Source organism: Cavia porcellus, unplaced genomic scaffold (genome assembly GCF_034190915.1).
Source record: "Cavia porcellus strain 051 isolate PalLab524CR breed Dunkin Hartley unplaced genomic scaffold, mCavPor4.1 scaffold_10, whole genome shotgun sequence".
NCBI classification, from domain to species: domain Eukaryota; kingdom Metazoa; phylum Chordata; class Mammalia; order Rodentia; family Caviidae; genus Cavia; species Cavia porcellus.
In genome coordinates, this window is record NW_026947493.1 from 72413125 (window position 1) to 72440676 (window position 27552).

The window sequence follows — 27552 nt, forward strand, 5'->3', positions numbered from 1 at the left end:
AAGCACACTGGCTAGATGAGCCTTCACACTGCTGTGTGCTAGTCTGTTGAAGTATAGTTTATCTATTTAAAGAGTATAAATTCTTTTTTAGTACATTTACAGAGTTCTGTGATCATTACCACAGTTTTAGAACATTTTCCTTACCACCTACTCATCACTTGAGAGATATTTGTGGTCTTTCCACTTTGAGATTTTACAAGTAATACTGTAAACATCTGTATACAAGGGTTTTTTTGGTAGGCATATACTTTCATGTCTCTTGGGTATATAACTAGAAAAATTGCTGGGTCAAACTTTTTTGATGTGTAGAGTTTTTTAATTATAAATTAGTCAACATGTTTTAGACACAGTATCACTGGTAATAAATAAAAACAACTTCATAATAACAGTTTTATTAGGGTGACTAACCTATATGTCACATTGCACTCTTATGTACTTGCCTGATTAGCTAGGTATGGACTGTGTGAGACTATCCACCTTGTTTCTTGATGTTATATGGATAGACTCTTAGTCTTTTATGTGATCTAATGTCCTTTAAGCTTGTCATGAATCCAAAAACTTCACAAGATTCACAATGAGAAAATTGAAATGACTAATTTGTCAGTAATGAAGGCATATTAAATGTGAATTTCATGTTTTATCTTAAAATTGTATTGCTTCAACTTTTCACTAGTCTTACTGGCACAGATCAAGATTTCAGAAGATCCTGATAACTTACACTCTGTATTGCTTTTGAAATTTTCAGTATCTGTCATCATCAATCTTAACATATTTAGTAATAAACATGATTTATTTTTTTACTTCCCAATGCAGAAAAGTAGCTACACATTAAAACAAAAAAATAAAGCCAGGTGTTTTGGTGCTCACCTGTAATTCCAGCACTCTGGAGACTGAAGCAGAAGGATCACAGCAAGTTCAAGACTAGCCTAGGCTACAAAGTGAGTTCAAGGCCAGTCTGAACTGTGTGGTGAAACCCTGACAAAAATTCAAAATAAGAGTAAAAACAAAGTATATCATCTCTACATTCTAATCATTGACTATCTCTTGACAGTCTAAAGGCTGAAATGTGGTATTTTTCTCTCCACCTTAAATTTTACTTATCTCTATTTTTCAGCATCCAATAAAAATCATATTGATGAGAGCTAAACTAGAGTTAGTGCTGTATCTTATTTGCAGAACCTAAACCTGAGATTTTTGAAGTTACCCATAAAGTATAGAGCCACATTTTTCTATCTCTTTATCTTTTTTTCTCTATATTAATTGGTTCATTTAGAAATAAAAGTTATATTGTCTTTTCCCAGTATATTCAAAAATTCATCATGGTTGACATTTTTAACACTCTAGCATTAATCATTGTGATCTACTGGTTATATGTCTATTACAGAATAATTTTATTCAAAACCAGAAATAGAAAAAGTCTGCTCCAGTATAGGAAATTCTACATGCTTTTGCTCTGAAATTCTATAGTTCCTGGTAATTGATTCTTAGGGAGGGGCTGTGGAATCTCATATGTTGGCACATGCTCACTAAGCACAAGTTGGAAGCCTTCTAAATTTTAAGTCTTGAGTAAGTTTCCCCTTTCTTTTTCTCTTAAGTGCAGAAGTATACAGAAAGGAATAGTGTAATGAGGATTTTTAAATTTAATTTCATGACAAAATGTATGGAATTGTTCTACAAGATTATTATTATTATTTTATTAACATTTTTTGCCTAGAGCAGTGATGGGTAACCTGCCACCCTACGTCACTGAAAGCTCTAAAAATTTATCTATTGCCGACTTAGAGGATCTCCATTGCCTTCTCTTGCACGATAATAGATGTTATCATCTTAGCTAAATCAATTCATAAATATTACTTCAGTTGAGTTTAATTTCATCATGGAGTTAGCATTTCCCTGGTATGCGCAAGGCCTTGAGTTTGATCCTCCAGAATGAATGCTATTGACACATAGATGAAAACAGTGATTTTCTTGCTATATATTTATTCAAGTAATAGAATTTCATTGTTTTATAAATTAATCAGAAATAATAGTTTATCAGTAATTATATTGAAGATAATTATGGATTTATATCAATTTAAATATGATTATACTTAATTATACTCAAGAAATGTTTGTACTAAAAGTCAAAGGAATTTTTCATGTCATTTTAAAGGTTTTCTGGGGTCAAGAACATTTGAATTGTTTAGTTCTCCTACATGACTTACTCAGTGGATATCTTAATGAGGAAGGAATTTTTGAAGCACAAGTTTCTGAATCGGTGTCTCAAATGTCATGTATGGAAGAAAATCAAGCCTTTAAAAGTGAACAAAGTTCAGATGATCTAAGGACAGGACTTTTTCAGTATATACAGGATGCTGGTAAGTAACAACAACTCCTGTATGAAAATATGTGTGTGCATGCAAGTTTAAATGAATGTTCCCTAATGATAACACATCAAGGTCACTTATAAAGTACATTCTTACTTAGCAGTATAAATGTTCAAATTTATATCTTTAGTTTCTTTATATTGTTTTCTTTTCTTCCCAAAATTGTTCTTGCTTTTAAGAAGCCAACTTGTATGTTTTTGAGTTTGTCTTGTTTTTTGGTGTTTGTGTGTATGTATATGTGTATGTGAGTTTTTGTTTTTCATGGTACTCTAGGGATTGAATTGAGAACTAAAAATCATGTGATTTGTTGTCATTTGACAGAACCTTTGAAACTACCTGGTGTCTATGAAGTCTTGTTTTATAATGAAACTGAAGATAGCCCAGGGATGATGTTATGGAGGTATCCAGAACCTAGAGTGCTCACCCTTGTACGAATAACTCCTGTGCCTTTCAACACCACAGAGGACCCAGATATTAGCACAGCAGACCTAGGCGATGTGCTACAGGTATGATTATTCAGTGTAAAATAAAAAATAAAAACTTGAGAAAGTGCTGGTCATTCATTAAGAGCAATGTTTAGAGCATACTTACTTCTTGTGTCAGTAATATCAAAGAGAAATACACATAGCTATATTATATACATGTGTATGCACAAGAGAAATTTTTAAAAAAGGGGATAGTGTAATTCAAATTTAAGATCCATGGCAATTTTAAGTGTTCTAAATCCTACTCTTTATCCTGATGTGGTTAGGTTACTATGCTGTCTATCTATAATGAGATAAGCAGGTGTAAACTCTATAAACTAATGTAAGGCCAGAATATGATGACTTTAATGTTTTGTTTTCAGACCTGAAAATGGTCTTGGGCCTTAGACAGGCTGACTTTTAAAACAAGAAAAATTGTCTAACCAGTGATCATATGACCAATAATTTTGTGAAGCACCAGAATTTAATGCAGATGTCTTTGTAATCCCATTATATTATCATTTTCTTTATTGATACGCTACTTTTTTTACTCTCTCTTCAAATTTGTTTCCCTTATGGTCTTCCACCTATTACTGAACTTATAACCATCCTCTCAAAAACCAAGAGTCATTTCTGATTGCTCTCTTTCACTAACTCTGCACATCCACCCCATCAACAAGTCTTGCAGTACTGCCTCTTAAGCCCCTATTCCATATTCTTTCCTCTCTTTCTACTAGTAAGACTTGAGGACAAGCTGCCATCATTTGTTCCCTTCAACAGTAGTTTCCTGATACTTCGCTGTGCCTCAATTCTTGACTACTTCTAGTTCATTCTCTAAATAGCAGCTAAAGTGATTATTTTTGTAAAAGATGGATCATACCACACCAATTTCCTAATTTAAAACTAGTCACCTGCTCTATCTTTGACTAGAACTCACGAGTCTGCTTTTCTCTGTGCTATTGCCACAGCATCCTCCTCATCTCATTGAGATGCTACTAACGTCATTTCTCTTGATCACACCCCCCCCCATCTCATGGCACCATCTCAAATGTTATATCCTGGATAGTCAGTATGTTGTATTACTTTGCTTTGCTTTCTTCTTAGTTCTTACATTGCTGTCCAAAATTAAACATTTATTGTTTACTACTTGCTTATGTTCATTCTCTTTCTGCTGTTAGAAAGCAACCTATTGGTGTTTTCTTATTGTTACATGTTTACAATACATAATATTTACATGCATCTTTGACCTGGCCCGTGGGTCAGTCTGCGGGGTAACCACCTGGAGGAGGAATGGGGATTAACAAAGACAGGGCAAGAGACAAAGAGAGACGGAGACAAGTTGAGGAAGTCCAATCAAGTCTCGTTTATTGAGGAAGTGGTCGCAGCTTTTATAGGGCAAGGGCGGGCCAGTGGGACAGAAAGAGGCTACAAGGTGATCTCTGATGGTTCATCATCACGTCCATGTACGTGATGTGAGCAGGAGAGGATCATGGTTGATGTAGGCACACTATGTGCCCATATAAGGGAGAGGCGGGGAGACAGCAGCAGGGCAGTCACGCGGCTCCCTACACATCTTGAAAAATTCCTTCTTATGTATATCAGTTATTGATTGTTTGTAATCTGCCCCCCCATTCTTCCCCCTAAAACACTTTCCCCATCTCCAAAAAATCTGCCTCTCTGTTTCCTACCATGTCTCATTTATTTTACCATGTTTATATTTTGAGTTTCTCATATAAGAGAAACCATGATATTTAACTTTCTACGTCTGGTTTATTTCACTTAATATGATGGACTCACAGTCTGTCGGTTTTCCTGCAAATGATGTGAATTGATTCTTCTTTAGAGCTGTATAAATTCCATTCTGTATGTTTTTTGACCCATTCATCTGTTGACAGTAATCTAGGCTGTTTCTTGTTCTTAGATATTGTGAATTGTGCTACAATAAACATGGATATGTACATACCACCATAGTATGATGACTTTTAACTCTTTAAGGAATGTACCCAGGAGAGGTAGAGCTGAGCCAAAGTGAATGCCTGTTTTTAATTTTTTGAGGAATCTCTATACTGATTTCCAGGGTGGTTGTACTAGTTGACATTGCCTCCAGTAGTGTAGAAAGATTCCTTTGTCTCCACATCTTTGCCAAGATTTGTTTGTTCATTTGGTGTTCTTAATGATTAATGGTTATTTTGCATGGAATAAAGTGGGATCTCAGAGTTATTTTGATTGCATTTTCCTATTGGCTAAAAAATCTGAACATGATTTCATAGTAGTTACTCTGGAGAAATCTCTATTCAGTTCCTTGTTTGTTTGTTTGTTTATTTGTTTGTCTGAGTAATGTTTTAGAGAATACGTATTTTCAGTTCTGCATATGTTCTGGACATTTGTCCTCTACTGGAGGAGTAACTGGCAACATTTTTATATAGGTGTTTGTTCATTTTGTTATCACTTTTGCCATGTAGGTTTTCTGTCCTTTTTGTTCATTGTTTGTTTGTTTTTTGGGTGGGTGCTTGGTTTGGTTTGGTTTGGTTTGGTTTGGTTGTTTTAGTTATACTACTGGATTTCTGTTCATGGTTTCTGCCCATATGTGTGGTGTCATTTGTTTCCTCTAAGTCATCTTCTGGAAGTTTCAATTTCTTTATTTAGTATTCAATACATTTCAGTTTGATTTTAGTAGAAGGTGAGTCCCATGAATCTGGTTTCATTCTTCTGCATATGAATGACTAGTTTTCCTGACACCATTTTTTTGAAAAGACTATATTTTCTCCAGCATATGTTTTTGGCCCTTTTATCAATAAAAATGGTTAAAGATGTTTGAGTTTTTCTGTCTTCTGTTCTAATTTCATTGATCCATGTGTCTTTATATGTGCCAATACCATGCTGTTTTGTCACTGTAACTTTTTAATATAACTTGAAATCTGAGACTGCAATGCCTCCCGCTTTGCTCTTTGTTGCTGAGGACCACTTTAGTTATTCTGAGTCTCTTCTAGTTCCAAATAAATTTTAGAACTTTTTCTAGTTATGTGGAAAATGTTATTGATATTTTAATAGGAATTTTATTAATTCTATATGTTGCTTTTGATAATAATATGGATATGTTAATGATATTGATTCTACCAAGGAACCAGGATATTTTTCCATTTCTAACATCTTCAGTCTTTTTGTTTTTTTTAAGAATACTATTTAGAGATCTTTCACCTCCTTGGTTAGTTCGATTTTTAGGTAATTTTTGTCTTGAAGTTAATATGAATGAGATTGTTTTCCTCTTTTGTTTCTCTGTGGAGAATGATTTATTTCTTTATTTCATTATTTGTATACAAGAATGTTACTGATTTTAATTTTATATCCTGCCACTTTGCTGAATTTGTTTCCTAGGTATAAAAGTCTATTGGTTGATTTCTTGATAATAGCAATTCTTTCTGGGGTCAGATGGAATCTCAGCTTTGTTTTTAATTTGCATCTCTCAACTGATCAGTGATGTGGAACATTTTTTCATATATTTATTTGCCTTTCTACTTCTTCATCAGAGAAGTGTCTGTTCTTTTCATATGCCCACATGTGGATGGAATCTTTAAATTTTGACGATCTGATTTCTCTGAATTCTTTATACATTCTAATGAAGGAAGTAAAAGACCTCCTCATTGAAAAGTGCAGTACTCTGAAAAAGGAGACTAAAGAGAATATCAGAAAAATGAAAGTTATCACCTGTTCTTTGGTTGCAATAAATAATATAGTGAAATGACCGTACTTACACAATTACAATGCAGATTTAATGTAATCCCAATCAAAATTCCAACAGCACATCTCACAGAATTACAGAAAACAGTTCTACAATTCATTTGGAGCAAAGCAATTCTAGGCAACAAAGGAAAGTCAAGAGACATCACAATACTTGACTTAAAATTGTACTTACAGAGCAACTGTGATAAAAATAGCATGGTATTGGCAAAGAAAAAAAAAAAGACCCAAGGATCAGTGGAACAGATCAGAAGATGCAGAAACAATGCCAAACACACTCAGCCACCTGATCTTTGAAAGAAGAGCCAAACACATTTATTAATAAATGATGCTGGAAAAACTGGCTTTCCACTAAACTTAACCCATGTTTCTTACCATGCACTAAGCTAAAATCAAAATGGATCAAAAAATCTAAATACTAAAACACTAAATCTGCCAGAAGATAGAATAGGTAGAACTCTGAAAGACAGAGGTATAGACAAAGACTTTATGGACAAAAACCCTGAACACACAGGAACTATCACAAAGAATAAACTACTGAGACTGCATCTTATTAAGAAGCATTTGCACAGAAAAAGAAATTACCCACAGAGTGAAAAGATAACCCCCACTTTTTTCCAGGTTTCTGTCACATGAAGTATTGCTTCTATCCTTTAACTTAAAGTTTATAAATTTCTTTTTGAATTAAATGTGTTTTTTATATGCAGCTTATTGTTGGACCTTGATTCTTGATCCATTCAGCCAGTCTATTTCTTTTAATTGGTGAATTCAGACCATTAACATTGATTTTTTTATAATTGATATGCATTGACTTGGCCCTGTCACGTTACTTTCTTGTTGTTGGCTCTTTTTTTCCCTCATGATTATTGTTTACCTTGTCTGAGGATTTATTCTTTTGGGGTTCATAAAGATATAATCCTTATTATCTCTTTCTAGAATGTCCTTCCGAACATTTTGTAGTTGTGATTTGGTGTTCGTTAATTTGTTCAAGTATTTTTTGTCATGGAAGTATCATATTTCTCCATTAATTTTGAGAGTTTTGTGGGGTACATCAATCTGGGTCCGGGTTGTTTTCTTTTAGGATTTGAAATACCGTAACCCAAGTTCTATTGACTTGAAGGTTTGTGTTGAGAAATTCACAGTTATTTTGATGGGCTTTCCATTTGTTTCTTCTTTTTAGCAGCTTTTAATATTTGGCTCTTGTATTGAATTTCTGGAATCTTGACCATTATATGCCTTGCTATAGATTTTTTTAATCATGGCTAATTGGAGTTTTAGATACTTCACTTATCTATATATCAAATTCTTTTTCCCTGCCAGGGATGTTTTCTGCCATGACATCTGTGAACAGATTTTTTATGTCATTTTCGCTATCTCCTGCTTTTTCATTATTTATCTTATTATGTTATTCTTCATATCATCTAGCAGCTGATGAATTGATTTCTCATAATTTCACTATTTTTAAAAAATCTTTCTTTTCATTATTACTAACAGTGTCTTCTGTCTTCAAAATTTTGTTCTCACATTGGGGCATTCTGCTGTGTACACTTGCAGTGGAATTTATAATTTCCTGGATAGTTATTTGAATCTTTTTTATGGAATCCATTTTTTCCTATTTTGGGCATTCATGTGTCCATCATTTTCCTAAGCTCCTCTACTTTTTTTGTGTCTACTCTAAAGTCAATTAACATGTCTTTTGTTATGGTCACCATATCTGTAGTTATTTTAGATTTTATTTCTGATTTGATTTTTTCTAAAGCCTCTTGTCTGTTTAGGTGCTTCCACTATTACCACGTCAGAGCTCTAGGTGGGTGGCTTTCAGATTGTTCCACCTTATTGCCCCCTGGGTTTGTCTTTGATGAGTTGGATATATGTGGTTGCATCATGTTTAAATGTCTTCTCATTTTTTTTAGTTTAATTCCTAGATTGATGCTTATAAATTGCCTGTGGTAAGTAGCTTTGTTCCTAGTATTTAGAACCTTTAGAAAGTGACTATTTCTCTGAGGTGTTTCCTAGGTATGCTTACTGTCAAAACTTTTGAGTTTTTCATTTCTTGGATTTCTGCTTGATTCTGTTTCATATCGTCCAATTCTTTATTAAGGTGAGCTATTACTCTGCATTCCTTTAATTAATTTAGTTGCTTATTTATTCTTTAAACTTGATTATTTTAGTGAATTCTTCATTCAGCTGTTTATTTATATTTTGTTAATTGATTATTTTAGTAAGTGCTTTATTAAGCTGCTTATTTGTCTCATGGATGTCTCCAGTCATTTCCACTGTTTTATGTTTTTGCTTTTATTTGTTTGTTCTTTGGATATTTTTCCATTTCACTATCTCCAAGGTATATTTTGGGCAGCAATACATTTTTTAAGGCATCTTGCTCCATAGTCTCTCATAATTACTGTGTTTTTGTGTTGGAAGTTGTAGAACTGATGAAATAGAAAGGTCTGCTGTAGTAGAGATGCCTTTAGTAAGTAAATTGCTCCCTGTGATAAGCTTTGGCTTGAGGAATATGCTGGAACATATTGTCAGTCTGCTAACACATATTCAACCTGTTAAGAGTTCTAGAGTCTGTTCCTGCCATTTGTTGTGGTTGATTCATTGTGTCAACTTGAAAAGTTTAGAAGCTTAGCTAAGTAACTCAGCAGTGTTACATCCTAGAGTGTAGAGGACATGCCCTTGGGTTGCTATTTATGCTCCAGGATGTTGTAATGGTTGATTCATTGTGACAACTTGAGAAGTTTAGAAGTTTAACTAAGTGACTCAGCAGGGGACTAGGGTCATCACTTTGTAAACATCTTCATCCTGAGCAACAGGAGGGCACAGAGGTAGTATAAATATTATACCCACCCTGGGAGGAGGAGCCTCCATACAATATAAGGGAAGAAAAGAAGCTTGCCCTCCCCCGCTTTTTGCTCTTGTTACTTTCTCTGTCTTCTGCTGCTGTGAACTGTTGCCCCTCTGCCTTACCACCCTGCCTTGGAGCCAGCTGATTATGGATTGAAACCTCCATAAACTGTGAGCTAAGTAAACCTTTCCTTCCTTAATTTTGGGCTTCAGGTATTTTGTCTCAGCAATGAGACAAATAATCAAGATACCACTACACTGAGTAGATGCCTTGGATCAAATGAGAGTATTGTTTCTCCTAGACTGCCAGATGGAATCTGTGTTTCTTGATCACATATTTCCAGCCCCAAGTACATAGAGACACTCACCACATTTTTTAAGTAACTGCTCTGTACCTAACCTAGAGTTATATAAATCAGAGTAGTACAATAAATATTAATATAGGTATTGTTATAGTCTTTAATTCTGACTTAAAGTTCTTGGATATAATGTATTTATTTAAGTGTTCATCTTCTAAACTGATAGCAATAAAACATTTGTCAAGTGAATTTGCAGAGCAATCCAGGTTACCAAGATGTCAAGTCTCTTAAATACTCAAATTTGTTTCCTTCCTTTCAAAATCATATTTGTGATTATGACCTCTGTCAGTATTCTTAGATTATGAATTGTTGCCTTTTTAGACTTCTTTAAATTCCGAATACCTGTAGATTTTCATTCAGAATGAAAATACTCATCTTAAAATTTCAGTTTTATTAACAGTGTCTTTCAAACTGATTTTAGGTTCAGATTTACAGCTAAGTGTTAATGACTAATTAATAATTATTAGTGATGTTTTTAGGTCAGTTGTTTTTAATGGGGCACCTAAAATAGTAGTGCCATGCTCTCTTGTCTTCTTACTGCCATTAGAGAGACAGAGGACATAGTAATGAAGAAAATGTGAACTACACAGAATGTTAACATTCCAAGCCTGCCTTTACCACTTACAAAACATTAATTAGATGAGTAATTTAACCTTTCAGCATTGGGTTTTTCTTGTGTTTTTTAACAATAAAATATGTTAATAATCTGATTATAAGAATTAATACTGGTAAAACTGTGCCTAACACATAGCAAGTATTCTTTTAAGTGTGAGAATTACTCCTGCTTTGATGACTTTGTCAGGCTTCGCATCAAGGAGAAGCATAAGTTAGAGCAGGAAGAACTAGAGCAGTGGTGGTGAACCTATGGCACACATGCCACAGTGGGCTGTTTGTACCATTGAAAGCTCTAAAAAGCTTGGCATCACTGTACTAGACTCTAGACCAGCTAGAATGCCCCAAATCTGGGGTAGTCTCAGGAGCCATGAGTATGGATTTGGCATCTAAGCAAACCACTTCATGAATGAAACCTGACAGATTTCACCACACAGAGTAGCTGTCAGAAAGGTCTTGACCATGTATTACAATTCATTGAAGAAATAAGGAACCAAAATGTGGCCAAAGTTCCGCAATGGAATACTCGCCTAGGAAGCAAGGCAAGGTTGCATGTTCTGGAAGTTGAAAGAGAGATCTTGATCCAGAATCAATAACTCAATGAATGAACAGAAAGGACACACAGCCCCAAGCGAGGGGCTGCAGGGAGTTATAAGGGAGACTTGACGCCATCCTTCAGAGCTCCTGTTGTAACCTTTATATTCTTTTCACTTGGCTCATAATTTGCCCCAGAGTTTGGGATGGACCTCTAAAGTAGAAATAACTCTGAATTACAGTGTTAGAACCAAGCAAACTATTTTGTTTCCTTAGAGCTTCTGTTAAGAGCAGAAAATATGTAACATAAATTACAGGTTTAATTCAACTCAGCAGCTTTTTCTTACGTACTTAAAGTACTAGAATTTAGGCTTACTCTTGGAGATTGAGATACAAATGAGACCTTGTCCATATTCTGAAAGATCTGTTTAGCAGGGAAATTTCTGTGATTGTTTAGTGTAGAAGGGCTCCCTATTCTCTTTTTCATAAAGGACATGTCTATTGTCAGAATCATTCGTCTGCTATACCTGTCTGCCTCTTAAGTTTATTCATGAGGCACAGCTATAATTCTGAATACTGATTCTGAATTGCAGGAAGATCATGAAAGGAATTCCCTTTATCAATCTGATGGAATGGGAATAACATGTGCTTTAAATAACATGTGCCAGAGATTTAGCTCAGTGGTTCAAGAGCTTGCTTGGTAAGTGCAAGGTTGTGAGTTCAATCCTCGTATGAAAGAATGAAAGAACAAAAGAGGGATGAAAGAATGAAGAAGGAAGAAAGGAAGGAAGGCAGGAAGAAAGAAAAAGAAGCAAAATCTCATCTTCTGGCTCCTCTTTTTACTGACTCTACTCTTAGGCAAATGTAATCTCTTTGAGCTTCAGTTTCTGTACCTGAGCATTGGATTTAATGTCTTCTACCTTTCACCTTTGTTTTGGGATGTTATATCTAATAGCTAATGAAGTTAATCAGATGCCTTATATATACTGAATTCTGATATGAACAAAAAATGATGGACTCCAAAAATTAAAAAGGAAGCACTTTATTAGCTGAGCTCAGTGGTGACACTGTCCTAGAAAGCGGTCAGGGAAGTGTGCCCCAAGCGAGGGGCTGCAGGGAGTTATAAAGTAGCAAGCTGCAAGGGGAGGGTCAGGGTCTTAGGATCAGTTTGTCCCCCTAAAAGGTAATTTGGTTTAGTTTTACAGGAACCAGCGAGGCAGAACAAGCAGTTATAGAAAACATAGAGGCAGGGAAGGGGGTTACATGGTGGGTATGTTACAAGGTTACAACTTAACTGGCAATTACACAAGTTTTACAGGAAGAGAACAAGTTATAATAAATACAGCACATTTTGGGTTTTTGAGCTTATAACAAATTCTTAAATATTTATTTCTTTCCCTACACCCCTCTTTTGTGCATAAAACCTGGTCCACTAAAAGAGACACCTAAATGGAATGCCAGCCTTCAGTCTCTCTTCCTTTCCAACTTGGCCTTCTAAGATCTTGTAGATGGGTTGTACAGTTCCCTGAAGTAAACCAGCAGTGGTTCTATCACCTTGGTGTGCTGACCTCAACAGCACTGCATAGCGACCCTCACCCCCATTGATTTTGGTTTTTAAGGCTTCAGTCCCTTAGACATGGTTAATACTCTTGTTTTAACTGACATATTTGGCATTCCCCAAACCAACTTGTAACATGCCACTTCCTCTTCTTTTGAATCCCTTCCTTCTGTGCCAGTTGAAATCCTATCATCTGTTCCGACCAGAACTGCTAAAATGCCATCTTTTCCATGAAGCTTCTTTTGGGAACCATGTTTAGGCATGTTAGGCCCTCCTGTAGACCCTTATAGAACTTTATGCCACAACTTTGATGCTCATTTTAACCTTATTTCTCACATTTATCTATAACTTTTTGTCATGTATCCCTCCTCAACTGTCTAAAAGAAAGGATCATATTGTCCTTATACTTTTAACATTCTCAAGTGCAATAGAGATGCTCAATAAAAATATATTAAATTGGGGCTGAGGAATATAGCTCACCCATAAGTGTCTGCCTGACAAGTGCAAGGTCCTAGGTTTACTTTCTTGTTAAAAAAAAAAAAAAATATATATATATATATATATATATATATATATATGTATATTCACACACATATGTATATTTATATATATATGATGGAGAAGAATAACATGAATATCTTTGTTCCTTTTTGACAATATTCAAAAACATCACATTGTTCATCACCATTTTGTAATATTAATGAGTGCATTTGGTTTTCCAGACTGAACCGTGTCAGGATGCAGCACGCTATTTGTCAGGGGTATCATCCACCATAAACACAGAATAATGTCATTACACTGCACAGGCTCTTGCTGAGATCATTGAATTTTCTGCCAAGCCCATTTTTCCCTGAAACAGAGGCTGTTTCTTAAATAGCAAGATAAATTAATCTCCTTGGACGTAGTCCTAAAAATGGAATTAAGTCTGGGTGACATTTTCCTTCAGGAGCATTAGTTCATTTAAAAATTTGACCTTCTACAGTTGAGTTATACTGCAGAACTCTTAAGATTTGTCTGTTTGTATTCCGTGCTTGCTAATGAGACTTATGTTACCTTACAGATTTTATTTTGAAATAAAAAATATGGGAAACATGTCCATGATATTAAATCAAACTTTTCATAGGTTCTGAGTGAAAATTTAAAAATTAGCGTTTATAGACAGAAAAGGAAACTTATTTTGTTGTCAGTTTATAATTTTATTATTTTAAATTTTAACTGTTATTAGTATATAGCCAGGTAGAAAAATTAGCATCTACTAGATAAAATAAAAATAAATATAAGGTAAAGTAATTCTATATTCCTAAAAGGAGTATTATGTGTTTTAAGTGAAGCTAAATGTACAAAATTTCTGGCACTATATCTGAAACCTGTTAAATTTTTCTCTTTCCTCATCTTACTGTGTACACTGTTGAGGGTTCCATTTTTTTAAATATGCACATTTCCGAATTACACATTTTAAATTCATTCTTTATGGCAAAATTGGCAGTGAATATTTTAATTCTTACAAAGATCATGGAATTTGTTCTTATTGCCTTAGTTTGGCCCACTATCATATTGCAAATAAGGTCTCCAAAAGATTAGTACAAAATTTAAATAAAAAGAAATATGAAAAAAGATTTGTATAATGATATTAAGGGGACATCATATTTTGAAGCTTGAAAATACCTTTTTTAATAAACTGCTATTGACATTGTAATTCAGTTTACCCTTCAGATAATCAATTCACCAAATTGCATGGTTTCTTCTATATAGTCTTTTCAAATATAGTGCAGAATTCTTACATAAAAATTTCTTCATAGTGGTAACTGAAGGAAAAAAGATAAAAACAAACTGCGCTTTATTTATTTCTGGTGGAAAAGGAGAATAGTAAGCTAAAGAAATCAATGCACTTTTACCCAATTCACTTTTGTTTATCTAATTCAAAAGTCACAAAAATCACTAATATGATAAAAGTCAAAACCACATGGAAAGAACAGTGAACAAAAGAATTTTATTGTAGAAGGTAGACAACATCTCAGTTTTACAAGTGGGGAAACTGAGGCCAAAAAAGTTAATTGCCTTGAATCATAAAATTTATAAAAGGGGGGGTTAGAATTTTTCTCCAGTCTTCTTGACTATAAAACCTATGTTCTTTTTTACTTGAAACCTATGCTTTCTTCCCTACAGAAAAAAAGTGGCGTGGTAATACTGTACCTGATATGTAAGAGTGACAGTGAGCTACCCCAATGAGAATGTGGAAAGAAGGAAAATAAAATTGTCCTTTTACTTATCACTATTAAATCATGAAGTAATTAGCCCAAAGATATGCAAAGTGACCTGAAATAGTACTCCCAGACAGGCATGACAGGTTGAGTATTAGGATACATAAATAAAGAAACTTCCATTCAGAAAAAGAGCCAGTCAGATCTGGAGACCTAGGAAGGTCCTGGCAGCATGTATTGACAAGGATCTTCCTGGCAGCATTCAGTGAAATGTGCCCAAGTGTGTAATTTATCTGGTAGTTAAGTCCATCTTAGAGAATCAAATGTAGCTGTTGATAAATCTCTGTATCTAACATTTAAATCATGTAACCACCTAGACAACTTTGTAATAGTTGGTCTCCCAAAGCAGTCCATCTTCAGAGAGTGTCATACACTGACTGAGTCAGCATCAATATTCAGGCTGCTTGGCAGTTACATATCTGCCCAGCAATGGTAAATTAATAGCCTGGAATCAGGTTTATATATCAGTGAATTGCGTTAGCATGAGTCAGCATTCCTAAATCTAGTCAGTGCTAGGATGTGACTGAAATTTTCTCAGACTACGTGACCAATTGCTAGATATGGAATGGCAGTGAATCTGTCATATTAAATATCCTCTTCTGGCTACCTGCCTTCCCAGAAGGCTGACTTTTTCCCAACTGACATCTCTGTTGTTCAGTGTGTTACAAACCTTCCAAATAGACTTCTACTTATACTCTAAAAACTACAAGGAGTAACGATAGTATACTTGTAAAATATCCTTACGTACTTCGAAGCTCAGTAAACTATTTTGACATTAGATGGTAGCTGTTAGGATTATTATTAGTATATTATCATCAGCATCATCAACATCATCAGCATCATCCTATTTGTTGATAAAAGAATCTGGATTCCTGCTCTGTTAGGCCAAGGAGTCCCTATTTTCTGAGGACTTTTTTGTATTTATAGTTGTTAATGCCATAATAGTTTTGAGGAATGCTGGCTCAGTATGTGATTAATAAATAGAATGCTTTCACTGACAAGGAGTGTGACTGCACTAAGAGACACTTTTATGTAGCTGCGTGGCCACTGGCTTCTGAAGTAGTCTGTCAGTTTCTCAGTTGCAAGTAACAGAAACTCCATTGAAGTGAACTTAAGCAAAAAATGAGGAGAGTTAATATCAAGATATACTCCCCCACCAATAGACCAGTAGACTTGACTTTTCTCCTGTGCTTCTCAGGCCACCTTTCCCACACAAGTCCCCCTCTTAAAGTCCTAAGTAGAAATTTAATCTCCCTTGTAGATGCACATTTCTAATTGATCCAGTTTGCTATGCAGCACTCTTTGACACAGCCAACTCTAAGCAGCACATTGGCAACTTCATAGATTCTATAAATACACATTCCATAAATACACATTAAGAGGTATGAAAGCTTTACATATAATTTTCTGTTCTTAGAAAATAACTTTAAAATGTGATGTAACTCAGTGGTGATTTCATTGACTTCAATAGTTTTCTAATAGTATCTACTGTTTTTCCACAGAAGAATTAAAGCTAAATCTTCTAGTTGTGAGGACATCTTTTCTTTTTTATAATTTTGTGAAAGATGTTCCAAGCCAGACAGTTGTACCTGATACTATCCAATAAATTATAAACTGGGTTTTTATCTCTTAAACTTGACTTTACTAGCTTCCTATAATTCTAAAGCACATGGACCTGATAGACAAAGGTTATGATATTAACACATGGAGATACTAGAGAAAGAAAACCTTCTGAGAGTTATTTGCAATCTAATATGATTTGCCTCTTCCACACACAGCTTAAAAAAGAATAAAAGGAAGTATTCCTGGTGTTTCTTTTCAGCTGTGTTGAATGGCTTACTTATAGCTACACATATGTTCCCAGAATCCTGAGCTTTTTATTTTATAAGCACCTCCTGCCCACTGGCAGCTGTACTAATGTGTCCCAGAAGGCTTTGCTTCTATCCATCATCTTTAGGAGAGATACTCAAAGCCAAATATGAGATTCATTGTTGTTGAAATGCAGAAAAGAAAAAAGCTGGAGTTGGGGTGGGGAAGTAAGAAGCTGAGCCAGACTCTTAGGAAATAAAGGAAAAGGAAAAAAGATCCTGTGTGCCCAGTAGACGCAATAATAAATGTTTCTGAATGATGGGTAATGGCGCTGGATCAACTACTAAAGTGTTTTACATCCAGAAGCCATTGCCTCCTTTTTTGGACAAAGAAAGGAAATCGAAAATAGAATATTCCCTAAATACACTTTAAATCATTCTGTCTTCATAGTATTGTAAAAGTTGTGGGGGGAGATCTTGTAATATATTTAAAAGAGCACTGCCTGAGAATTCTGAGGTTAAATCATTAACTACAGATGAAAGGATGTGGGCTAGATGCTGTCAGAGATCTAAAGACAGAGAGGGTTCTAGTTTTGTTCTCAAAGTACCTGTAGTCTTTCAGAAGGAACAAGAAACACGCAAAGTAAGGCACACAAAGTAACCTGTGATGTGCCCGTGTAGTGGTCTGGTGCAGAGACAATGTGCATCTTTAAACAGACAGGGTTTACAGCTGACTGGAAATATCAGGACAAGGCTTTGCTATTGTGGAAATCCTTAAAGATGAGTAAGATTTCAAGAGATAAAGTACAGGTATGGTTGGAAGGTGGGGATGAAATTTGTAAGAGAAAACTTTCAGAAATCAAGAAGGCAAAACATAACAGTTCTGGAAGTAACAAATAATCAGGTTAGACAAGTGCAGGATCGGTGGAAGAATGATAAACTGCAAACATGGCTATTTTGTCAGTATCTTTTCAAGGAGGTAAGAAGTAACATGGTACCTACTCATTGTTTGGTACAAGGCACCAAACTCATTGTTTATGTCATGTGACATCTGTCTTCAGTAACCCTATGGAAGAGGTGCAGTTATCTCTGCTTTAGAGCTCAAGTAAAACAGATTCTTAAAAGTTAAGAATCTCGTCAATAACACAAAACAAGTAGTGTGGCAAAACCATGACATGAATGTAGGTTTCTGTGAATCCATATATCTTCTGTGTTGTGCTGCCTTAACTACACTTAGAATATGTACTTCATTTTTCCTTAATAGGCCTTTGTGAACCATTGGCAGTCCAGAACTTTTGAGTAATCTTTGTAGTGGTCTAGTACAGATAAAAGAGGAGACTAGAAATGAGAAGAGATGGTAAGGGTCTCAGAGATGACAAAGGCTGTAAACTTTAGGGAGTAGCTAGGATGCAGAAAAAGAAATGAATGCAGAGATGTTGTAAAGAGAAAATTTATAACTTTATAATTAATATTGTCATTTAAAGAGCAAGTAAGAAAAGTCAGAGATGGCTGCAATATGTAAACTTCATGAGAAATATAAACTGAGCATTCAAACAGTTTTGGAAATGAGTGTGCCTATGTTCAGCATCGTTAACTTAGTGATGCAGTTTATACACTCTACGCCTAAAACCAGCCCTGTAGAGGGAATGTCTATATCCTCTTGTTAGAGATATGGAAGCTGAGGATCTAAACACGTAAGCAAGTTGTCCTGTTTCTTCTCCCAGAAAAGCAGATGAGATTTAATGTACCGTTTCAGGAAGTTTATAGATCTCTATAAGTTGTGAATGAATGTTTGGAAACGAATCCCAGTAACAAGAAACATCACTGGGCTATTCAGTTCTGTATCAGTTACAATTAGGTTCAGGTATGAGAGGCAGAGAATACCAGACATCAGTAGTTTAAAGAGGATTATTTCCATCCGTGAGAAAATATGAAAATAATGACGTAGAACTGTATCTATGCAGTTCTGAGGGCTCTGGCATCTTCTGGCTTCATGCTGTTTCTCTGTCTCCTGCACTTGGTTCCCTTTCAGTATCCAAAATGGCTGCACAAGCTGCACCAGCCACAGGAAAAGAAAGGGACCCAAAATCTCAGACTTCCTCCCGTTAAGAATATTTCTTGAAATCCACACCCAGTACTGCTGTGCTGCCAACATTCCAGAGTCCAGAATCGTGTCACACGGCCACACCTAGTTAAAAAGGAAATTGGGGCACATTTGCTGAGGAGGAAGAAGGGAGAGGTATTTGGAGATAATAGCAGTCCCTGCTGACAGCAGAGCCAGTAATCCCTGAGGACCAATGTACCAGATACTGTTGTGCCCTCCAGTCCTGTGATCAGCATCTGCTCTTGCCTATTGTGAAATGTATCATTTAGTCTGTTGTGCAGAAAGAAAACTCATTTTGTACTTTATTAATGAAAGATCTGCTTGGCCAAAATTTGCAGGAAAAAAATGCAAATGTGATTTCTGAAATAAATAAATAAATAGTTTGAAATGCTAGCATTCCTTGCCCTTCAAAAAAAGTAAGAGGTGGGGAAGGAATCTGTCAGTAAGATGTGCTTTTAAAGTAAATGGAAAACATTTGCACACTGGAGGAATACTGAAGTCATTTTTGTCCTGTCACTTTATTTGGTGGTAGAAATTTTATTGCCCATTTCTCTCTTCCTATTAAATATTCTTGCATTTAAAAAGGGGGGACTGTTTCTTTATGGAAACAAAAATCATGCTTCACAACAATCAGAATGTGTTTGGTGTTTACTGCTCAGTATTAAAATATTTGAGTTGGAAACCAGATAAAATAAAACAATATTAAATATTAATGAATGGTCTATGATCATCTTTTTATGACTTAGTGTCAACCAAATAAAAGTATTTCTTCCTATGAAATTAGCAGTAAAGTCCATTGTTAACTAAATGTAGATTATTTCTGGGGAGCTCCATTGTTTAAAAGAGCAACAAACAGAAAAGGGAAATACAAAAAAACTGTTACCCATTTCTTTCTTCTTGTTGTTTCCTTTCTTTTCTTTCTGTTGCATTTCTTTTCTTTTCTCTTGTTTTTTAATCAAACTCAGGGCTTTGCGCTTGCCATGCAGGTACTGTGCCACTGAGCTACATCTCTGGCCCTTCCTATTTCTTAAGAACACAGATTCTAGAGCTAAAGTCTCTGACTCCAAATCCAAAGTTAACTGGTGACCTCAAGCAAGTTATATAACTTCTGTATTCTTTAGCTTCTGCATGCATACGTTAACATGAATAATAACACATACCTTAAAGTTGAGAGGAATGATTACCAGATGTAAAAAGTACTTAGAACCGTGTCTAGTACGTAGTAGATGCTCTGTAAATGGTAGCAGTTACTACATTCTGCTGTTTGCTCTTAACAGGTACTGATCTGCCTCTTGTCTGCCCTATTTTTGAATGTTGAAGAACAATTGAGTTGTAATTACAAACTAGAAATTCTTTATTGTTTTACATAGATTTTGTATAAAGACATTGATCTGAAAAATTCACATGTGCCTTCCAATTTTTTATATCCAATTCTAAGTTTAAGAAAAAAACAAAGTTGATTACTTTACATGTTTTGTAGTACCATCTTCAAATGCTACGTCAAAGTTAATGATCATGATTCTTTTATGCTAATCACCTCTTTTTCTTTAGAAGCTTTATTGAGATACAATTCATATATCATACCCATTTAAAAGATACAATTCAGTGAGTTTTAGTATATTCATGGCATTATACTCCATAAACAGTTTGTCACTGCCATAAATAATTTTAGAACATTTTTATCCTTAAAAGTAAACATAGTATCATTTATCTCAACTCTGTTTCCTCCAGACCCCAGCAACTGCAAATAGACTTTTTGTTTCTATATATCTGCTTATTCTGAACATCTCATTTAATGAGATATAATATATCGTCTTTTGTAACTGACTTCTGTTATTTAACATAATGTTTCATAGTTTATTTATATTATACTGGGGATCAGTATTTCATTTCTTTTTGTTATCAAATAATATTTCTTTACATGAATATATCAGTTATAATTGCACACTCATTAAAGAACATTTGATTATTTCAAATTTTGAATCCTTATCCTTTTTATTTAGATTTTAGTTTGCCCTACAGACTTTAGGGGAAGACCAAGAGATGTTGATGATTAATACTTACGGTGTGCCCTTAAATGTATTAGCCTAGAAACCTTATAATCTTAAGTTTCAAGAAACAATACACTGCCGATGATTATCCAGAAGAATATAACCTGCTGTAATCAGCATGTAAAGAAAGAAGCTAATATGATAGTAAATGAGCTTGAAAAGGCATAAAGTAAGATCCACTGAGACACTGAGGCTTTATTCCATAAATTGTTTAGTCTGTGATGGTAATCATTTAAATGATTACTGAACTGAACCAAATCCATGGCCAATCACACAGCAAAGGACAAATTAGAGAATACGATAGGTTGAATACATAGACCAGTTTAGTACATATTGCAGTTACTCAGACATAACAATGACAGTTAGAATAGGAAGGAGGAAATGAATGTAAGAGAGACATCTGGAGGCAAAATGAACAAATTTCAATTCTTGAACATGGCCAGCAGTGGGAGAGAGCAATAAAAGATGATTCTTTGTCTATTCTAATGGCTAAATGAATGGAACACTACAATTAATAGTGACTGGAAATGTCAGGAAAAATTGAGCAGGTAGGAATATGAAAGATAAGTTGTATATTAAACACAATTTAATGTTTTAAAGGAATAATTGCAGTAAAAAGCCAATGACAAGTTTGGAACAGGCAGAATTATTTAAGAAATAGTTTGGGGAATCATAAAGGTAAAAATTGAAGCCATGCAAGTAGATTAAAATTGTACTGAGAAAGTAAAAATAAAAGAAAGATACGCCACAATAACACTTACCACTTCCAGTAAATAAATAGTACATTAAGAATTTGATGAGTTAGGGGCTGGGGATTTAGCTCAGCAGCATAAGCGCCTACCTTGCGAGCAGGCAGTCGTGAGTTCGATCCCCGGTACCGATAAAAAGGAAAAAGCCAAAAAAAAAAAGAATTTGGTGAGTTAAATGGTGTCAAGAGAACTAAAGATAAAACCACAAGAAAACTTACTGCATCCAGTAAATAAATAATAGATTAGGAATGCTGTCCTTCTAAACTCATTTCCACTATGAACCTCAGAGTATGGTTTTGTTTGGAATAAGTCTTTGCAGATATAATTAAGTTATGATGAGATCATTACTAGGTTACTAGACTAGGGATATAATCGAGTAGCCAATATCCTGAAACTAATCACAAGGAGAGTTTCAGCAAGACACAGAGAAAAGACCATGTGTAAATAGAGGGGAAGATTGGGAAGTTGCAGCCACAAGGATTTAGAGCAGCCATCAGAAACTAGGAAGAAACAAGGGAAGATTCTTCCTTAGAACATTCAGAGGGTGAAGGGGCTTTAATTTCATCCTTCTAGCCTCCAGAACTGCAAGGGTATACATTTCTGTTGTTTTAAGCCACTGAGTATGTGGTAATTTGCTATGACAGCACTAGGAAACTGATCCATGAATCGATAAGGGAGTGGTCATAGACGAGGTGGACTCAACAGCAACAGGAAAGCCCAGGCACAGCAAAATTTCAGAAGGCTTTCAGAGCTTAGTATTATCATATATAGACAGTACATTGTGGACTGATGAGGCAGGGAGCAAGCTGTGAATTTGACAACTTTAAAGTCACTGTTGATACGGACCTGTCCAGCTTTTGTTACCAGGGGACCAATGGTGGACCCTTCCCATTATAGTAGCCCACCTTCTTCTGCTGTCTACGCTTGCCTTGTTCAATTATTTTATTGTAATTCCCACAGAGTGGAAGCCCTATCCCTGTTTGACAGGGCTTTTCTGTTGTCTAGAAGACTAAAACACATGAATTCCTCAATATTTATAGAAGGAATGAATGGAGAGAAGTAAGAAGTTTGGAATCAGAAGATGTGAGTTTAGTTTATTCTGAATTCTAGGACAAGGAGTAGAGTTCAGCACGATCAGTTGTAAATAGAATTTGATGGTCATATTCAGTCCTTAGAGATAAATTAGTGATGTCAGTTTAGTTTTTGTTTTTGTTTCCTTGTTTGCTTGTTTGTTTGAGACAGGGTTTCACTATGTAATCCAGGCTGGCCTTGAACTCACCACATAGCCCACGGTGTCCTCAAACTCACAGCTATCCTGCTCCAGCTTCATTAGCACTGAAATTACAGATATGAATCATCACACCTAGGAAAGTGTCAGTTTGAGAAAGAAAATCTTGATGTGGCAGTCCTAAAGTGATGGTTTGGCTCTATCTATGTGTTGTTGTATAGTAGCCAACCAACCTGACAAGTGACAATATACAAAAGACAGAAAACAGACTTTTGATCCTAAAAGTTTGATACTGAGAGAGGTGATGTTTTTTTCTGCCTCACACTCCTTGTTGCTGCACTATTTACTACTTACTGTCCATTATGCTAGGAGCTTTATATAATTATCTCACTTTACGTGTACACTACAAAGACTTACTCATATTTTACAGAAATTGTTATTTAACCAATGATGAACTTCAGAAAGGTATAAGAAATTTCCCATGGGTGTACCATTGATAAACAGCAAAGCCAGGCTTCTATCTCAGACATCATGATTTCAGAACCTATATTCCAACCATATAGATTGATGAATAACTGTGTCTTATTGAACTTATAATTTAAAACAGCATTTTGATGATGCTCTTCATGAAGTCTGTACCACCACATATGGTTAGTATTTGTCAGATCTTGCCAGATTCAGTCCCAAAGCACTGTCCTCCCCCTGAAAACTGCAAATTTTTCTTGAAATCATGTCTTCTACTGAAATATATGCTACTCTATAATTTATTCTATTAGATTTGTAATTATAAAGCAATATTCTAATTTTAAAGAATTGGCTAATAAAGAGATCCTCTTGCATTTTAAAAATTTAATCTAAACCAAATGTAGGTGTTTCATGGCTTTTCTCTCTTGGTGCCACAATATTTTGAAAGCCTAGACTTAGGTAAATAGAAATCACAATGGCAACCATTTCTTCAGTACTTTATCAACCACATTGTAATGAGTTACTGAATTGAGATACTCAAAATGCTGCTGAAGTAGTTAAATCATATGTTGATTTTTAGGCTACTATTGGAAGGCATTCTGAGAAGTATTACGTTTTCTTGTTAATGTTCTGTCATGTACTGGACTGGATTAGTTGCTTATCCAAGTACAATTTAGGAGATAGCCTCTTAACTATCTCAAAGAACTCATCAAAGAGTACTTTCAGTGAAGAGAGATGAATAATGTGGTTGTTTTTTTACTTTTGTGAATCTCTTGGTATATAAACCCAACTGACCTCTCATTGTCAATCACTATAACAAATACACTTCGCACAACTCTCAAACTGCATTTTATTGCTGTGATCTTGAAACAAACACAAGTACATTGTATTTGTTGATTGAAAAATATTCAGCCTTGGAGAAATGTTTTCAAAGTCAATTTTAAACCATTTTTTCAAATACAAACAATGTTTTATATAATCTTACCTATATCTCTGCTCTTTATTATAATAGTGGGTTTTTTCCCCTTCCATGAGGAAAAGTCATTTCATCTCTGAGTTATAAACATCAATTAATAATTTTTCTCTTAGGCTAAATCATGGTATGTCTGTATCAAATAGGCTTTCAAAGTTTCTTCCTATTTCAATAAAGTTACCTAAATAGATGAGTACTAAAATTACTAATTTTTTTCCTTTAAAAACTCTCTTAGACACAATAAGAAAATTCTGACCTAAACCCTGGTATAAGTAATGCTGTTGCAGTGTATCATAGTATATTGAGAATAAAAATAGTATTGAAGAATCCATTTTTTCATAGTTTATCCTTATAGATTTGGCTCCTATACACAGCTACTTTTTTCTAAGCAATTCCTAGCCTCTTTAAAATGTATTATGTACTGTGTTGAAAATGTTCACCAGTTATGTGCTTGTTGTATATGTAAAAAAACCTTTATCAGTACCATCATAGTAATGTAATCAACACAGAACAATAAAATAATCAAATCTGTAATATTGGTATTAAAACCACAGTCTTTTTGAGTTCATTATTTTAAATGTATCAATTGATTTTATTTACTAGTGGTTGTACTTCCTTTGGCTTTGAATCTATCTTTTCTCTCTTTTTGTTTTTTCTCTTTCTTTCTCTGTCTCTCTCTCTTTTCTTTCTTTCTTTCTTTCTTTCTTTCTTTCTTTCTTTCTTTCTTTCTTTCTTTCTTTCTTTCTTTCTTTCTCTCTTCCTTTCTTTCCATTACTGCTAATCAAGAACATTCAGTTGTTTCAAGTTAGTGTGGGAAACTTCTAGTAGATACCCTTTTAAAAAAGTTAAGCTTCTATCCTGAAGAATCTCAAATACAAAAAAGTGAGAGAATAATATAATAAACTGCATCTCTCACCCATCTTTGTTAATTATCAGTACACCATTGTTCTTGCTACCCCAAACCTTGTGACCACTTTTTACTGATGTTATTTTTCTGCAGTATTTTGAAGGCAGTCTCAGATACCATAGCATTTCATCCATATTATCAGAACTCACAAAATTAAGAAAAGTCCCTTACTATAAAATAATAATTTATATTTCATTCTCCCCTATTTTCTCAAAAATGTTTTTATTTTTAAGAGATGGCTGTTTGAATCATGATCACCTTAGGTTTATACACTACATTGATGGATATAGTTTTTTTTTAATCTGTTTTAATATAGGAGTTTCTTCTCTCCCTGCCCATGGCATTTATTTGTTGAAAAACATAGATCATTTCACCTGGAAAACATCACAAATTTTGGTTAATAGTTCACTGTTTCTTTTTTAATGCATTCTTTATCTCCCACATTTTTATAATTTGAAGTGCATTTTTATAATTTAAAATGCATTCTTTATCTCCCACATTTTTATAATGTCATAGCTGTAAGATTTGAGTTCAATTCTTTGGAAAAAAAATACTTTCCATTTGACACAGTATTATTCCTATTGCTATTCCTATTATTCCTATCTAATCTAATGGAAGATGAATGGTTAAGATTGATCATGTGTCATCATTATAAAGTACCCCGTCAGTATTTTTTTCATATACCAGTTATGAAACCCAGGAGTGCCGTACCACTGAGCTTTACCCTCAATACCCCATTTTGTTCAGACCGGGTCTCTAAGTTTTTCAGGCTGACCTCAAATTGAGATCCTCCTACCTCCACTTCCCAAGTATCTAGGGTTCCATGCATGTCCAATCATGCCCTGCTCCCCATCAATCTTTAAATGTTGATTTTGAGCAACCAGTAATATCTACCATGGTTTGTTCATAGTTTCTTCACCCTTCAAAAATTAAATTCAATCATCTGTTTTCACTAAGAAACATCCTGCATGTATTGAGCAATTTTTGCTTGCCAATTTACCTACATTGCTCCCTTTGCTCATCTCCAAATCTTGTGCATTCCATATGTCATTGCAACTTGATAAGTAATGAAACTCCAAACAGATTAATTTGTCAAGGTGACATAGCAAGTAAATTCAGTTATGAAGTTTTAAACAGTTGTTTTTATTTAAAAATAACCAGGAGATATTAGTTGATAAGTAAAGTACATTAAAACTAAGACCAGGGGGCAAAGGGTTTAGCTCAGTGGCATAAGCGCCTGCCTGGCAAGTGTGACATCATGAGAACTGTCCCCAGTACAAAAGAAAGAAAGAAAGACAACTAAGACCAAACTGAATGCGAATGGCAATATCAATAGCATTGTGTAATGGTAGTAAAATGATGTTAATATCATACAAAGTTTGTACCTCTCTCCACAATTGCTTAACATTGGGCCAAGCAACTGATTTACCATAGTTTAAATATTCCTTTAATGAACTAAAATAAAAATGTAAGTTCTATGGTAGTTCATTTTACAGAAAATCATGATGTCCACCAAATATGGTGCCATTTTTATAAAATGAAAAACTGTATCATAAAACATTTTTTGCAAGTCCTTAAATGTCATTTGTTTTCATGGTTTGGAGTTTTATTTTGTCCAGAACAGCAAACTGATGTCTATACAACCTCCCCAAAGTCTTTGTCAGTCCTGCAGTTCTCACACTAATGAATTCAAACAGAAAAGGATTACTGGGCCAGAATCAGAGTATCTTCCAAGCCAGAATGTAAGAAAAGTTACAAAATACAGATGTCTGTCAGGGATGGAATCCAAAGAGGAAAGCATGCCAGAAGTCAGAAATAGAATGTTATTGTACCAAAAAAAAAGTCTTGAATTTGGGTTTTTAGCCAGAAAAAAAATCTTTTTTCTTTAATTCTCAGATCAATCTATTAAGTTATAATAACCAGTTGAGGTGCAGTGAGGTTCTGTGGTTGGAGATAAATAGTCTTTAAAAAATTTGTTCATCATTACATTCAAGTGCATATAGACCAACCCTCAGTACCTCAGACCTGTGCCAGATTGCACCTTTTTGGGAACCTACAACCCTACCATCTTTATTGAGGAGTAAAACCATTTGGTTATTTTTTAGAGTTGTCAGTTTTTGCAAATCAGGAATTACAAATGGAGTTCAAAATCTTTAAAATATTGTGTAATTATATAGGATTATACTTTTAACACTAAAAGTAAGCTAATCTTTTTAGTGAGAGAAAAGTCTCTAAATTTAACGCCATTTTAATTACATACTAACATTTGAAGAATTGGTTATTTTAGGGAGAATTTATTCTTTGTGGTTTTTAAGAATAACTGTAACAGGGTCAAGGTTACAGAATCAGAATAGGTGACAACTGAAAGCATTTCTGATTACTCTGTTCAAATATAACAACTAGTGAGGCTACCGCTAGACAGTGAGTGGACTTCTTTGTTGTTATTTGTATCCATATTATTTAATTCCTGTTTTACACTTTTTTCCTTTCCATTAGTGAGAAAAAATTCCCACCTGAAGTCTGATTTG

General features: G+C 34.6%; 1 protein-coding gene across 7 annotated transcripts in view; it reads left to right on the forward strand.

Moving 5' to 3' along the window:
* Vps13b (vacuolar protein sorting 13 homolog B) overlaps positions 1 to 27552 on the forward strand; it is a 683809-nt gene that overhangs the window by 527580 nt on the left and 128677 nt on the right. For all 7 annotated transcript variants that reach the window (XM_063257835.1, XM_013143877.3, XM_003479878.5 and 4 more), the window contains 2 exons: positions 2153 to 2357; positions 2688 to 2872. In XM_063257835.1, coding sequence (XP_063113905.1) covers positions 2153 to 2357; positions 2688 to 2872 — 390 coding nt within the window. The remainder of the gene's footprint in view (positions 1 to 2152; positions 2358 to 2687; positions 2873 to 27552) is intronic.